Source organism: Lissotriton vulgaris, chromosome 3_1 (assembly GCF_964263255.1).
Source record: "Lissotriton vulgaris chromosome 3_1, aLisVul1.2, whole genome shotgun sequence".
Taxonomy (NCBI): domain Eukaryota; kingdom Metazoa; phylum Chordata; class Amphibia; order Caudata; family Salamandridae; genus Lissotriton; species Lissotriton vulgaris.
This window is the reverse complement of record NC_141689.1, coordinates 1,393,118,358-1,393,133,109: the sequence shown is the minus strand read 5'-3', so window position 1 is coordinate 1,393,133,109 and position 14,752 is coordinate 1,393,118,358. Positions and strand designations below refer to the sequence as shown.

At 41.4% G+C, this 14,752-nt stretch overlaps 1 protein-coding gene across 1 annotated transcript in view; it reads left to right on the top strand.

The window, feature by feature from the left end:
• GPAT3 (glycerol-3-phosphate acyltransferase 3) overlaps positions 1-10,846 on the top strand; it is a 546,683-nt gene extending 535,837 nt beyond the window's left edge. The window contains exon 12 of the mRNA XM_086961865.1: positions 8,817-10,846. Within this exon, the coding sequence (XP_086817991.1) occupies positions 8,817-8,946 (130 nt within the window). The 3' untranslated portion in view covers positions 8,947-10,846. The remainder of the gene's footprint in view (positions 1-8,816) is intronic.
• The last annotated feature ends 3,906 nt before the right edge of the window (positions 10,847-14,752 follow it).

The window sequence follows — 14,752 nt, the reverse complement described above, 5'->3', positions numbered from 1 at the left end:
TCTTGCTTTCTCTTTTTTGAACACCTGGGCAAGACTTCAAAATACCAAGGCACAACGTGAACAATCTTCAAAATAGAACTCTACACACTTAAGAGTACCAAAATACAACATAAACAAAAGCCCAACACTCATTAACCAAGTAAAGGGGACTATTTATTGCAGAACATTCCCATATATCAAATGGCAATAATGCACATGTAAAATAAATGCATATAGTGAATGTATATACGCAAGAATAAATGAAAAGGAAGATAACTGCATGTACACAAGAATAGGGAAATTAAAACTTGAAATACACAACCGTCTGTCTGTATTGCACCATCCAGCCAGCACGACTGGGGAACCCATTAATAGTTTCAGTAGGAGCTTTCAGCCTGTAAAGGGCTCTAGGCAGTGCGACTTCTAGAAGAGTTCCTGTCAAAGCGCCAAGACCTGTCTGTATTTATACTCTTTACTAACCAAGAGAGAGACTTCTGGAAGCTCCCCCTCCCTTCATTTGCACTATAGGTGCTGGCTACACTCTGTGCGTCGAGGGCACTCAACAGAGCTGGCCAGGCTCCGATGGGAGCTGAGGCAGAAGACTTCACTTTCTCATCCTTGAACACTGTACAGCTCCCATACTGACTGTTCTAATAGCTTATCTCTCTCGCTCAGTGAAGTGAGAAACAGAGACAATTCTGTGTGTGCGCAAGTAACCTGGGCTGGCCTGAGTTTGCACATTAAAGGCAGGGTCAGACAGATACAAGATGAAACTATGCTCACTAATGTAATTATAGCAACATGGAGTCAATGGTCAACACATGATCTCAGAATATATAAATGTCTGTGGCAATATACCACATCCCAAGGCTATGAGAGAGAAATGTTCATCCGAAGAAACAGATTCTTAGCCTTAAGTAAAAGACTCACGGATATTTCAATCCCCTACTCATTTGTTGACCCATCAAAGTTTAAAATCACATTCAAAGGATAGACCCTTCTGATTTGTCTAACTGTTTGGACAATAAATCTGATTCTCAGATGGACACGGAATGCTTCCCGGGAAAGTCCCCAGGTTGAGGTTTGATATTTAGTACCACTGCCTGATGTAAAGGTGTTAATGCTTCTTTTGGCTTGTTCCCCACTGGCAACAGATTGAACCGAACATGAACCTTGTTTGTATGTTACGTTACTTTACTATAATGCCGTAAATGCTGTTTGGTGAGCAAATGTAGTTTCTTGGTTACCTAGGATGGTTTACTACTTAGCTCAAAATGTACAATTCAATATTTTAAATGAACCCCCTGGTTGCTCTAGGTTGGTTTGGGGTTTGAACACCAAAAATTGGACTGAACATTTTCCGTGGTTATACGGGACACTAGTCTCTTTGTAGCAATGTAAATGTTATGGGGAAAACAACTGTAGCTCCTTGGGCAACTAGGATGTTTTGCCATTTATCTCCACTTAGATTCTTTGATAAACATAGAAAGCCACCCCCTTATTAAAATCTGTTTATGTCTTGTCCCCCGTTGGGAACAACTTGGTTCGAGCATTGACACTGTTCCTTTGTTACAATAGCCCACTATAGTTCTGCAAACTGTGTGGCGAAGGTCTACAACTCACTTATTATCTGCATTGTTATAATATATAACTCCACATGCCTTTACACAGTTGTGCCACTGGCTCCTTAATGCTCATCGCTGTCTGACGCTGTTATACATCTATACAAAACTGCCTTCACTTAATGCCAAGTGCCTCCATATTACCAGTTACTCCTACCTGTTTGATTCTGCTATGCTCCCTATTCACTCAGGATGTCACAGCTATGCAGCCTCGCAGTCCTCCACTATCCACAGCTCACTCCTCTGGATGCAATTGGGCGATCTTTACCTCTCTGAGTGGCCGCCATACTTACAACACTGACACCTACTTCTAATTGCCTCATGCACTGGAAGCCTGCTCCTCTGGCCTGTCTTCAGCAGTCTCCTTACGTACCTCATCTCTTACAGATTCCACCTGGGGGGACGGGAGGCAAGGTCCCATGTTGGGGTCCAACAGCTTCCCACTGTTATATATTGCTGTTTTTCTGCTCTTTCTGCTTTTTCAGACAGTTCTCCCTCCCCCTACTAATCCAGTGAAATACCTTATCGTGCACTGTCTACTTCTTACACGGAGATGACCTCTCAGACAGAGCTTCATACCAAAGCTTCACAGTTGGCACCAATGTTGTCATTGAGCATAATTTCCCTTAACACCAAAGGGTTGAATTAGGCAGTCAAAAGGACCAAGTATCAAACTACTGTAAAGCGACTTGAAAGGTGATGTAGTCTTCTTACTGGAAACCAAGATTAGTTTCAGAGAAGATTTATCCTTGAGGAAGGGAAGGGTCGCTAAGGCAATCTACTCAGAAGCCTGTGGGTAAAAATGCGGTTCTTACTTTAATTTCTAGAAGATCTGCGCTATCTATTATCTCATCACAACATGACATGGAAGGCAGATGGCTGCTTACCATACTCAAAAATTAAGACAATGACCTCTATGCAATGAATATGTATGCCCCTAATGGGGATGACCCACAATTGCGGCGAAATCTAAACAAGAAACTATTGTCTAAGCTGAGTGGGTCTCAATTAATCTTTGGGGGTGATTTCAATCTCCCAATGGACACTATAATGGACCATCCCTCTTCATTTAAATTTAGCACATAAACAAATGCTTAACCTATGCTCCACTCAATGGCTCTTGGATGTCTAGTGAATTCATAACCCCACAGTAAGCGATTTCACATTTCTTTTCCCACCCAAGGTATTCGAGCATTGGCTACCTATTTGTAGATACTTCCCCACCCCAAGCTACCACAGATGCCATAATCTACCTGTTGGAACTGGGATCTCTAACTGGCAATGGCTTGCACCTTTGTCCAAATAGGGACCCTTGCTTCTAGTCAGAGTAAGGGGGCTACACTCCTAAAATAACTCCTGCTCAACCCTGTGTTAGCTTGGCACGAGCAGGAAGGCTTATCTCAGAGGCAGTGTGTAAAGAATTTGTGAACGCCTACAGTAATACATTGAAAACACTACAGATGGACACAACACAGATTTTATAAAAATAAGTATTCTTTATGTAGACTTAACACAAGACCCAAACGACAAAATTCCACAATACAGTATTAAGAAAATGACTTGGATGGTAGAAATAACTCAGTTCACTTTAGATGGTAAATGCAACACGTTTCTCACAAAGTACCTTTGGATGCGTCACGCAAGATAAACAAAAGGTTTGCAGTGAAAACGATGCGTCGGTTCCTTGCTTCGGAGCAGCGATGCATCTGTTCCTCAGTGCTTGCACAAAGTAGGCAATGCATATGTTCCTTACCGGATGCGACGATCCCGTGATGCGTCCCGGTTGCGATGAGACAAGATGGTGCCGCGATGCGAAGATCCGGTGCAATGTGAGAAGATGCCCTTGATGCGATGCGACGGCATGAAGGCGATGTGTGCACGCCCGACATCCTTGCAGCGACTCTGTAATTTCTGAGCCGCGACATGCCCTGCGACACGCCCTGCGACACGCTTCTCCAGTGATGCGACTGTGACCCTTGCGGTGGCGACAAGCTTCTCCAGGGTTGCGATGACAAACAGCTGCGACGAAGACACAGTATTCCGGTGATGCGACCCTTGCGGTGGCAAAACGCTTCTTTGATGATGCATCGGCAACAGCTGGGGATGCGACACACTTCTTCTAGTTGAGTCACGCTTTCAGCTCCCAACAGCATGCAGGCTTCTGCAGACAGAATTGCCAGCAAGGAAATTCAGGGGGGAGCTGGTGGTGAAGTCTTGTATCCCTGAGACTTCAGCAGGAGGCAAGCACAGTTCAAGCCCTTGGAGATTCTTCTTCAAGATGATGAAAGTTGCAATAAAAGTCTTTCTCTTAAGAAGCCACTGAAGTCCAACCCCAGAAAGCAACCCACTGGCAGAGGGGCAGTCCAACTCCTGCAGATTCTCTGGTTCATCTCCTTGGCAAAAGGTCTGTCTTGATGTCCAGAAGTGATCTGAAGTCTTGGGGTCTGGGTATCACTTTTTATACACACAAATCCTTTGTTTCAGAAGGCAGAGAGTGTTTGTAGCTAGTCCAATCCAGTTCTGGGTGCATTCTGCCAGTACACAACTTCATTTGTCAGTGTGGGCCAGGGTCATCAGTCGCACCACAGGAGGTGGAGTCAGCATTGTGGAAGTCATGCACAACCCTATTCAGGCCCAGGTGCTGCTTTTCCCACCACTCCCAATGCAGATAGGTGTATGCAGCCTAGTGCTCACTCACCCAACCTCCTGGAGCCACCCCAGCCCTTGTCCCTCACAAACCAGACATGGACTACACAACCTAGCAGAGGCAGGCTGGATGGTTAGGCAAGAAAACACCTACTTTCTAAAAGTGGTCTTTTCAAACACAGAATGATAAAACCATCTTTATTAAAAGATGTATTTTATCATTTTGAGTTCAGTCACACTAAATTCGTTTTTCTACCATGTTCCCTGGGTCAGTTAGGATTATAAGATATTATAATCAAACTGCCCATTCTGGCCTATGGGGACAGGTAGCCTTGCAATAGTGAAACACAAATTTGCTGTAATTCACTTTCAGGACATGCTACACACATCAGGGGATGACCTACCTTTCACATAAAACGCACCCTGCCCTAGGGCCTTCTTTAGGTGTAGCTAACATGTAGAAAAGGGAAGGTCTAGGGACTGGTAAGTGGGTGCACTTACCAAGTCGACATGACAGTACTAGACTCCACACAGGCTCTGCAATGGCAGGCCTGAGACACACTTTACAAGCTGCTCCTGTGGCTGGCACAATCAGTGCTGCAAGCCCACTAGCAGCATTTGATCTGCGGGCCCTGGGTTACAGTATTTTACAATAGGGAGCACGTGCACTGTGGCACTGAATAGCAGTGGCACAGTACCCAAAGCATCTACCCAGCAAAAACATATCAAAAACAGAAGAGACAACAGCAAAAAATGGAAGGGAGACTCACACCAATTGTACCAGGTCTGACACTACCATGTAGTCATTTCAGGCCATGCAACTATATCTATATCTGTTCTTAATTCATCCACTTGAGAGAAAAAAATCAACATGGCGAATATAACTGACACTCTAGATAAGGAATCGGATGTACAGAACTTGGAGAAGGAAATGTAATTATTCTTTGCAGAGCTCACTAACTCCGTCACTTCCCCAGTAATATTAGGGGATGCATTTAAATGCGCCAGAAAAGGTCAAATCATGAAACGCAAGCACCAAAAAAATAGGGACATTAAAGAATCCTTCCAACACTTAGCCTTAGCAATAAAGAGGAAGGAGGTCACCTTTCGACATTCCAAGGATTCTCACATTTTAAATGAAATTAAGCAACTGAAATACAGCTACAACACTTTAATCAGCAAGTGGGCATACCTGTGGGTACAGGAGTCTAAGCGGTTGCTATACCCTAACAACCACCCTCAAAATTAAGAAACTCATTACCCAAATCTCCCAATTCAAAGCCCCAAATGTCTCACAGGAAACCAAACCGTAGATCTACTGAAAGTCTTTAAGAATTTCTGTGCAGCCCTATTCCGTCCACAGACCGATATTAACATGGAAGACTGTCTATCATTCCTAAATAGTTTGCAGATAAAAACAAATTTGGATACTGAGAAAGATAGATTTAATAAACCACTATAAACTGAGGAAATGGTGAAAGCAATAAAAATGCATCCGTTCTGGCAGAGCTTTAGGCTTCACATAATGTTCTATAAAAAAATTTGACAAAATCCATTATACAACCTCTGAAGGATATCCGGGAGCATTTTGCACTACTGGGTAAGGTGTCAGGAACTGCAGCGGAGACCACTATCGCCATAGTAATCCACAAAGACGGTAAAGGTCACACTGAACCCAAGGCCAATATCCGTCCTAAACATGGAGGCCAACATCTTTGCAAAGGTCCTGCCTAAAATACTAGAACCATTCATTCCTAAACTCAAACACAGTTCTCAAATAGGGTTAGTTAAAGGGAAATTAGCCAGAGACCACATAGAACTTGTGAATTACATTAGTGATCACCATTATCGCTTCCACAATTTCGTTGGAGAATATAAGGATGTAGTCTGTTGCACTTTCTGTCACATTGTAGAAAAAGAGTAACTATTCTTACATCCAGTGGCTGCAATAGCCCTTGACATGAAAAAGGCCTTTGATAAGGTCTCTTGGCCATTACTCTAATCAGTACTTGAAACACATAACTTGGGTGCGCCATTTATAAAAATGACTCTGGCATTATATGCAGATCCTATGGCGTGCTGTCCGCTCCCTTCAGCCTACATCAAGGTACGTGACAGGGTTGCCCCCTGGCACCACTTCTCTTCCTATTATACATTGACCCATTATTACAAATTTTGGTACAACATCATATAAAACCGCTGCATATGCAGATAATATCCTTATATTCTCAGACAAAACTGTGGAAGTGATCATGGTGATCACTGAAGTAATTTACAAGTTCTCCTTGGTCTCTGGGTACACCTCAAACAAAGAAAAGACAGAGGTTCTACCCCTCAACCTACATTGCTTATCTACTCACCTTGAGGGTTCCGGACTCAAATGGCAACCTAAATGTATCAAATATCTGGGATTCTGGTTTACCAGCGATTTAACCAAATCACTACAGCATAATGAAACTCAAACTATATAAAGTCAAAGACCTACTCCCCTCCTGGTCCCCGAAATACATATCATGGTGAGGTAGACTTGAAACCCTCAAATTGATGATTACCCTGGTGGTCAACTGTCACATCTATGCTTCCCTTTAGATTATCACCTACTTTCTTTAACACCATTGACAAATTAACTTCACCCCCTCTGTGGAGTGGCAAAATAGCCAGAATTGCTTACAAATCCATTTGATTAGACTGTTCACAAGGTGGCTGCAAATTACTGAACTGGAAACACTATCAAACAGCCTTTTTGGCGGACCAAGGTGCCCACTGGCTACTACCAGACACACTTACTCACCCTCGTTGGCTAGATATAGAACGCACACTTTGTGACCCCCTGCCACATCGCCTCCACCATCATCATGTCAAGACACACAGTAACACATTCTCGACAAATACTTGTAGATCTTGTCAAAGTACTGAAACTATTGGATAAACGCATGCCAAATTCCATTTCTATATCGGTGTTAACTTTCTTATGGCATAATCTGAAAATTAAGCAGAAGCAATCCCTATCCTGGGACCATCATGGGTAGTAAAGGCCAACAGCTAATCAAAGACCTGTATTATGATAGCACCACTCCCTTCTCTTTTGCAGAACTCCAATATATATTTGAGTTGACCAATCTCAGCTTTTATGCTTTTCTGAAGCTTAAAACGAAATTATCTAAATTAGGCACATTTGACCAACCTCCCGTTGTCTCACACCTGGTGGCATGGCACTCAGTGGGACATATGGTGTCAAAAGTGCTAACCATCCCCACCCTAGCATCACCAACAGCATTGCAAGTGAAATGGATGAAACAACTTGAAACCCTGCAAATAGATTCTCCTTCAGAAGAAAACTGGACAAATAAGGTTGTCCCCTCACTTATGCAATAATTTTTTTTCATGTGAACCTACTTTAATGGACAACGATCAAATTCAATAAACTAAAATTGCATGATAATGATAGGTGTTGGAACTGCAATCTGTCCCCAAGTACTGCAAAACATATTCTTTAGTTGCACCCAACTCAGCTCATTTTGGTCAATCATTGAAGACCAGCTATCAAAGATCTTTAAAACAAAGATTATCTTACATTTTCCGTGGGTTGTCCTAGGCCCATGGGCCTCACCAATCACTTTGCATCTTAACACCAATGACCTGTCACTCCTTGACGACCTTCTAACCATTGCCATCGAGATTATCCTCACAGATAGGAAATCATTCAATATAATATCCTATCACACTTGGTAGACATTGTTCATATACCTCAGAAAGTGCCCACAGCTCCCAGGAAGCTCTTCCAGGTAATCTCAAGATATCAGAAAATATGGCATATATTAGATAAATGTACTTAACGTGACAATATTTCTTGTCACCCCAGACCATGTCTCAGTCAATTACAACAAACAGTGTTTACTGAGGCCACCTTGACTTAACAATCAGTGGATCTCCCCAACATTTTTCCTTTTCTCGCTCCATTATGTTTATATCTTACGATATACGAGAGGAACTGTAATAAACTTTATACTTTAATAAAAAAAACTATATTTGAAGGTTTGCGGGTAATAGTTTTGGGTCACTGCCTTCACCCAATTGTTGTACTATTAGCAGTTTTTTTTTCTTTAATGCGCGAATGCTGATTAACCACTGATCTGATCGACCAGCTACAATGTTATTATGTACAGACATAATCTGCTTGAATTGTAATGAGCTTTAATGCGACTTATGGGTGAAGTGTCTCCTCTATAGAGTCTTATATTTTTTCCTTGAAATTGTATGGTACAATAAAACAAAATGGCGTAGAAGAAAAAAATACATTTCAACGCATCATTAAGCGAAATTTAGTACAATTTAGCTTGCAGCTGTTCTGTGGCCAGTTACTAACAAAAACTTTTGAAAGTAAAAATAAACTGTGTTAAGTTCCCTAAAAATACTCTGAAATGTATATTCAAACAAACTTCTCTTAGTGTCTATCACGCGAGTCTGTTATTAAATGTGACACTCTTACTTCATGTACTCCAAAAGTGACTTCGCTGTTCTTAAACACTGTAACTAGCTTTTGATTTGTGTATTTTTTATGTGTCACAGGGATGGAGGTTTAAAAAGAGACAAGGTGAAGGATTCGTTCAGGGAGGAACAGCAAAAGAACTACAGCAAGATGATTGGAGGGAATGAATCGCTGGATAAAATGGCCAATGAGTCAGAATCATCATCGTAAAGGAAGAAGGCTGATCTCTTTTGCAACAAGTTCCATCGCCTGCGTTTTTCATTTTGCTAGCGCATGGTTATAATACCAAAGAGTTTTTGACTTGACAAAACCTACTATCTGTTCTGTGAAGTAGTGGTCAATGCTGCATGCTTCCAGGCATTCTGAAATGTTGTCAACCTCCTTGTTTCCTTATCAGCTTCCTGCATTACCCTTCTGTCTTTTTTCATGCTTTTCCTTTCAGTTCGGTTTTCTTACAGTTGGTCCTATAAATTATTGATGCAACTGTTTGGATGCTACATGATTGGTATTATTACTTGCAGACCCTAAAACACAGAACCTTAATCCCTGGGAATTTGACTGTGGCAGCCCAGTAGCACTGGTTCAACAGCATGAGTAAAGGAAGATAGGCTGTGCAAAAACTGAACAACTCAGACGCCCGTTGATATGTCCACCATCTTCTGCTGCTCTGCTTTTTACTCATGACGATTTTTGAACATGTTCTGTGGCGGACATATGTAGTGCAGGAAACCATTTTGGAATCTACTCCATAGTTTAAAAGTAGTATAGAAACCTTAATATGTGAAAGCATTGGTTAAACTTTAAATAAAGTATTGTCACGATACAGTATAGAGAAATCTTGGTTTGAGAAATGGTAATGGTAAACAAGGGTCCTGTGTTACTGCTAAGGACCCAATACAAAGTTCATAATTCCAAGATTGTCCGACTGAAAAACAATCTTGCCAAAAGGACAGTATTGCCGCAGACCAAGATGTCTACCCAATATACACCCCGCCCCTTAGCATTATCATAAATCTGGCTTAACCTACAGTCAGTTGAATAATTGCTATTTTCTCTAGTACTCGTAAATGTAAAACTCTTGTTGCCAAAGAGCACATGAAAGTTAGAGTAGCTCAAGTCTGTCGACTCTCCTTGTCCAATTCCAATATTTTACTTTCAGATCAAAAAAGTCTAGAATGTGTACTTCTAAGCTTTTTGATTGTGGCTCCACATTCTATACCGGCTTGCAGTCAAAGTGAGGAGTGGATTGTGCCCTCTGACCGAGAAGTAATCTCACACTTCAGTAAACTGGTTTCTCAGAACATTTAGTCCACAACCTAGCTTTTTAGCCAAATGTGCACAGTTAAAGGTTCTCTGTTGTAAGACTACCTCTGATTCTAATGGCAATACTCTGGTTTGTGGTACCTTTCATAACCGCATCAATACGTGGTGAGCATATTTTGCCCATTCGAGATGTCTAACTGAAAAAGGTGTAATAAATTCATGTGCGTGTGTCAGTTCCGTAAATTGTGCATTGAATCAAATTATGATTTTTTGTATATTAAATGTGCTTGGCGCACTTTTGTTGATTGTATTGCTGTTCACTGCTTCATTTCCTCCCAATTTTATGTGAACAAAGTTTGATTGCGTTCGCACATTTTAAGATGTTCTTCTGAAAAGGATTTGTTATTGCATGTTTGTAACTCAGAAGCACTGTCCAAGTACTGCCAACCTTGTATTCATGATGGGGTTACCGAAAACTTGGTACATTTATTTGCAGAAGTTTCTTCAAATGCATCTTGTCCTGTTATTGGTCTGCGCTAGACTTGGTGTACTGGGACACACCCTTCTGTTGGCCTCTGCCTTCTAATACCAATTTATTTTTAGGGGGCTATTTGATATACCTAATGAACTGCCGCAGAATACATTTTTCATAGTTTGCTGTGACGATGATTTGTGTCACAATTCTCATTTTGTGTTGTCCTGTACCGTTTTTGCACCACCATCTTTGTATAGGAGGTTCCGTTGTGTGCACCATACACACATCTATGTATATATACTGTTTGGGCTGTGCATTAGAGTGAATGTACCAAATGACGAAAATAATAAAAAATGCACTTTAAAGTAACACCTACACAAACGTGTGAGCTATTAGTATTCAAATTGTGCTTTTCTTTCCTCCAGTGACGCATGTAGCAAATAAAGAGGGAACAAATGAAACTTTCTGTTGCACAGTAACCATTAGTTTGTGATATCTTTCAGCTGCCTCTATGAAAGTTGTGAATGTGAAATCTGAAGCTATATATACTTTTGGAGGTCTACTCTGCCAGCACAATCAGCCAGCTCCTTGCATTAGCCACACTACTACCGCATCAGGATGGTTCAAAATGTAGGAACCCATCATTTCAGTTCAAAGCTTTATTTCGATAAACACGTGATATCATAAAAGCACATTCAAAAGATTAAAAAAAGACCACAATTCATAGGTCTTTACATTTTGCAGAATTAGTAACAGTAAAAACATCCATATTACAATAAATAAGTTAAGAAACATATTAAACAATAGCAGCTTTGTGAAAGTAAAAATTAGGAAAGTTTGATTAAAAACTGAGTCATCTCAAAGATTTTGCTCTGATTAACCAGGCCCAGCTCAAAAATTTAGCAACCCCACAAACTAGACGTGTGCTGGTATCGGTCTTTAGAATTCTCAAAGCTACGGAATGATTCCTGGTTCCGAGCAGTAAACATGTAGGTTTTAGCCATCTCTGTCTCGGCTTTGCATAAGCTGGGCACACAAAAAAAACATGGGCAATAGTTTCAGTGACGCCATTACAGGTAGGGCAGTCGGATGGAGATTGGTACGGGGGCTTCCACTTACAAGTGTTATCGTGTAAAGGTAAATTTCCCAACCTGAACTGGATGAACAGCGATCTATCCCTTGGTTTTACAATAAGGTCCAGGTAAGGCTCCAAGCGAGGCTTGAATTTATGCTGTTTAAACTCCTCGGTCAGCCTACCCTGGTTTGGGTCCCTTAGATCTTGCTCGTCCACCCAGTTCCAGTAGACTCGCTTGAGTTCAAGCTTGGATACGGAAGCTCCACGCTCCCAACTAATTGGCAAACCGGTTTCGCTCAAAAGCTTCTTAATGTTACGGATCCAACTGACTTTATAAGAACCATTAAGGTTCATAACCTCTATCAAGCCATCAAGGTACTTAGAGAGCTCAGGGGTCTGCCATAGCCTGGCCCAATATAAAAGAGGTCGTAGCCTAGCTAAGTCCCGGATAGGGCGGCGACCCAGATCGCTCAATAGTGGTTTGATGGGGGTACCCATCGGAAGGGATGCTAGCTCTCTGAGGAACTTATTCTCAGAAGTGGTAAGTGCACTAATACATTCGAAGCCCCACAGCTCGGCACCATAAAGGGCGCTGCCCACAGCCTTTGCAGCATATATATCTAGGGCAGGGGCAATGGGCTCAGAGATGGACATGCGATGTTCCCGCCCCAAAACACCAGTCACCCTTTTGTGGTTCAAAATCATTTTATCAATATGGGGCTGCCACTTCAAATTATGAGAAATTCTGATTCCCAGATAATCAAATTCTTTTATGTGCTCCAATGGTTCTCCATCAAGGAAGAGGGTGGACCTGGAGGACTTACTCGGATTAAAATAGAGAAGCTTAGTTTTGGTGGTGTTAATGACTAGGCCCCTAAGTTTGCAAAACAAACTAAAGCGATTCAGCAATTTTTGCAAGCCCACAGGGGTTTTTGAAACCAACAAGGTGTCATCTGCGAAGAGTAAGGTGGGCACTTTATCGCCTGCCAGAACCGGGGCATCTGCGTCAATTTCAAGTAAAAAAGAGACAACACCATTCACAAACAAAGAAAAAAGTGTTGAGGCTAACACGCACCCCTGTCTAACCCCACGCTTAACAGGAATCCTATCAGTTTTTTGCCCTTGAGAGCCCCATCTAATGCGGGCATAAGTGCCATCATGCATACGTATCAAGAGATTTAGGATTGGAAGCGGGATCCCCATCTCCTCCAGTATAGTCCACAGATGGTCTCGAGGAACCAGGTCAAAGGCGGTCTTGAAGTCAATAAATGCCAAATAAAGACCACCTTTGCCGATGGTAACCACCTTCCAGTGGAGGAGGAGCAACCTAAATGCTTGATCAGTTGTACCAGTACATGCCCTGAAACCGGCCTGGTAAGGGGAAATGATTTTGTTCTCCTCTGCCCACGAGAGGATCCTTTCAAGGAGAACCCTGCCAACCAACTTCTGTCCCGCGTCTATCAGACTAATTGGACGGTAGTTGGCAGGGTTCTCCCTGGGGCCCTTCTTATAAATGGGAATCACCTCGGCCGCTTTCCAGGAACTAGGGACTGGAGAGCCTGCCATCAATGCATTTATAAAGATGGTAAAATACATTGCCCAACCTTCGGGGTTAGCTTTAAAAAGGTCACCAGGCACTCCGTCCTGTCCTGGGGCTTTGGCGGAAACTATTTTGGCTATTGCAGCGAGAACCTCTTTTTTATTAACTATAGTTGGCGTGAGCTGACCGGAATCATCAACCAGAGCACCGCTCAAAGTCCTGGGGACTCCAGGCAGGTCAATCCCTCCATAAAGCTTAAGAAAATGTTCATACCATTCACTATCCGTGATATGGTTTGAAATTTGGTTCGAGCTGCACCCAGATGATTTTCTAACTAGTGACCAAAACAAATTAGCATCCCTATTTCTACTTGCATCTCTGAGATTTTCCCAATGGGACTCTTCCCAAGCCCTTTTTGCGGCTATAATTGCCTTTCTATAATACAATCTTGCCGAACGGATATATGATGTTACAACGCGGACTGTAACAACGCATACCGTTACAACGCGGATTTTACAACGCGGATACTGTAACAACGCATGTATTTACAACGCATTTTTTTACAACGCAGGTACCTTTACAACGCAGACCATTACAACGTAAGTATTGGTAAGTATATATTAATATTAATATTATAATCGTAAATTAATTTAAAAAAATATAATTTAATGTAATTTTATATAATTTAATTTCCGTTAATTAATTTAATTTAAAATTAATATTACATTATTTTTACCCTGTACCCCTGTACCCCAGAAACTCAAAACTGACCCTCAACCCCAAAAATAAATTTAAGTAATTTAATTTAATTTATTTTAAATTAATTATTGTAATTTAAAAAAAATAATAATTTATTTTTACCCTGTACCCCTGTACCCCAAAAACTCAAAACTGACCCTCAACCCCAAAAATAATGTAATGTAATTTAATTTAATTTATTTTCTATTAAATAATTTAATTTAAAATTAATTTTAATTTATTTTTACCCTGTACCCCAAAAACTGAAAACTGACCCTGAACCCTAAAAATACCCCTTTACCCAAAAACTGAAAACTGACCCTGAATCCTAAAAATACCCCTTTACCCAAAAACTGAAAACTGACCCTGAACCCTAAAAATACCCCTTTACCCAAAAACTGAAAACTGACCCTGAACCCTAAAAATACCCCTTTACCCAAAAACTGAAAACTGACCCTGAACCCTAAAAATACCCCTTTACCCAAAAACTGAAAACTGACCCTGAACCCTAAAAATACCCCTTTACCCAAAAACTGAAAACTGACCCTGAACCCTAAAGATACTCCTTTACCCAAAAACTGAAAACTGACCCTGAACCCTAAAAATACCCCTTTACCCAAAAACTGAAAACTGACCCTGAACCCTAAAAATACCCCTTTACCCAAAAACTGAAAACTGACCCTGAACCCTAAAAATACCCCTTTACCCAAAAACTGAAAACTGACCCTGAACCCTAAAAATACCCCTTTACCCAAAAACTGAAAACTGACCCTAAAAATACCCCTTTACCCAAAAAATGAAAACTGACCCTTAACCCTAAAAATACCCCTTTACCCTAAAACTGACCCTGAACCCTAAAAATACCCCTTTACCCAAAAACTGAAAACTGACCCTGAACCCTAAAAATACCCCTTTACCCAAAAAC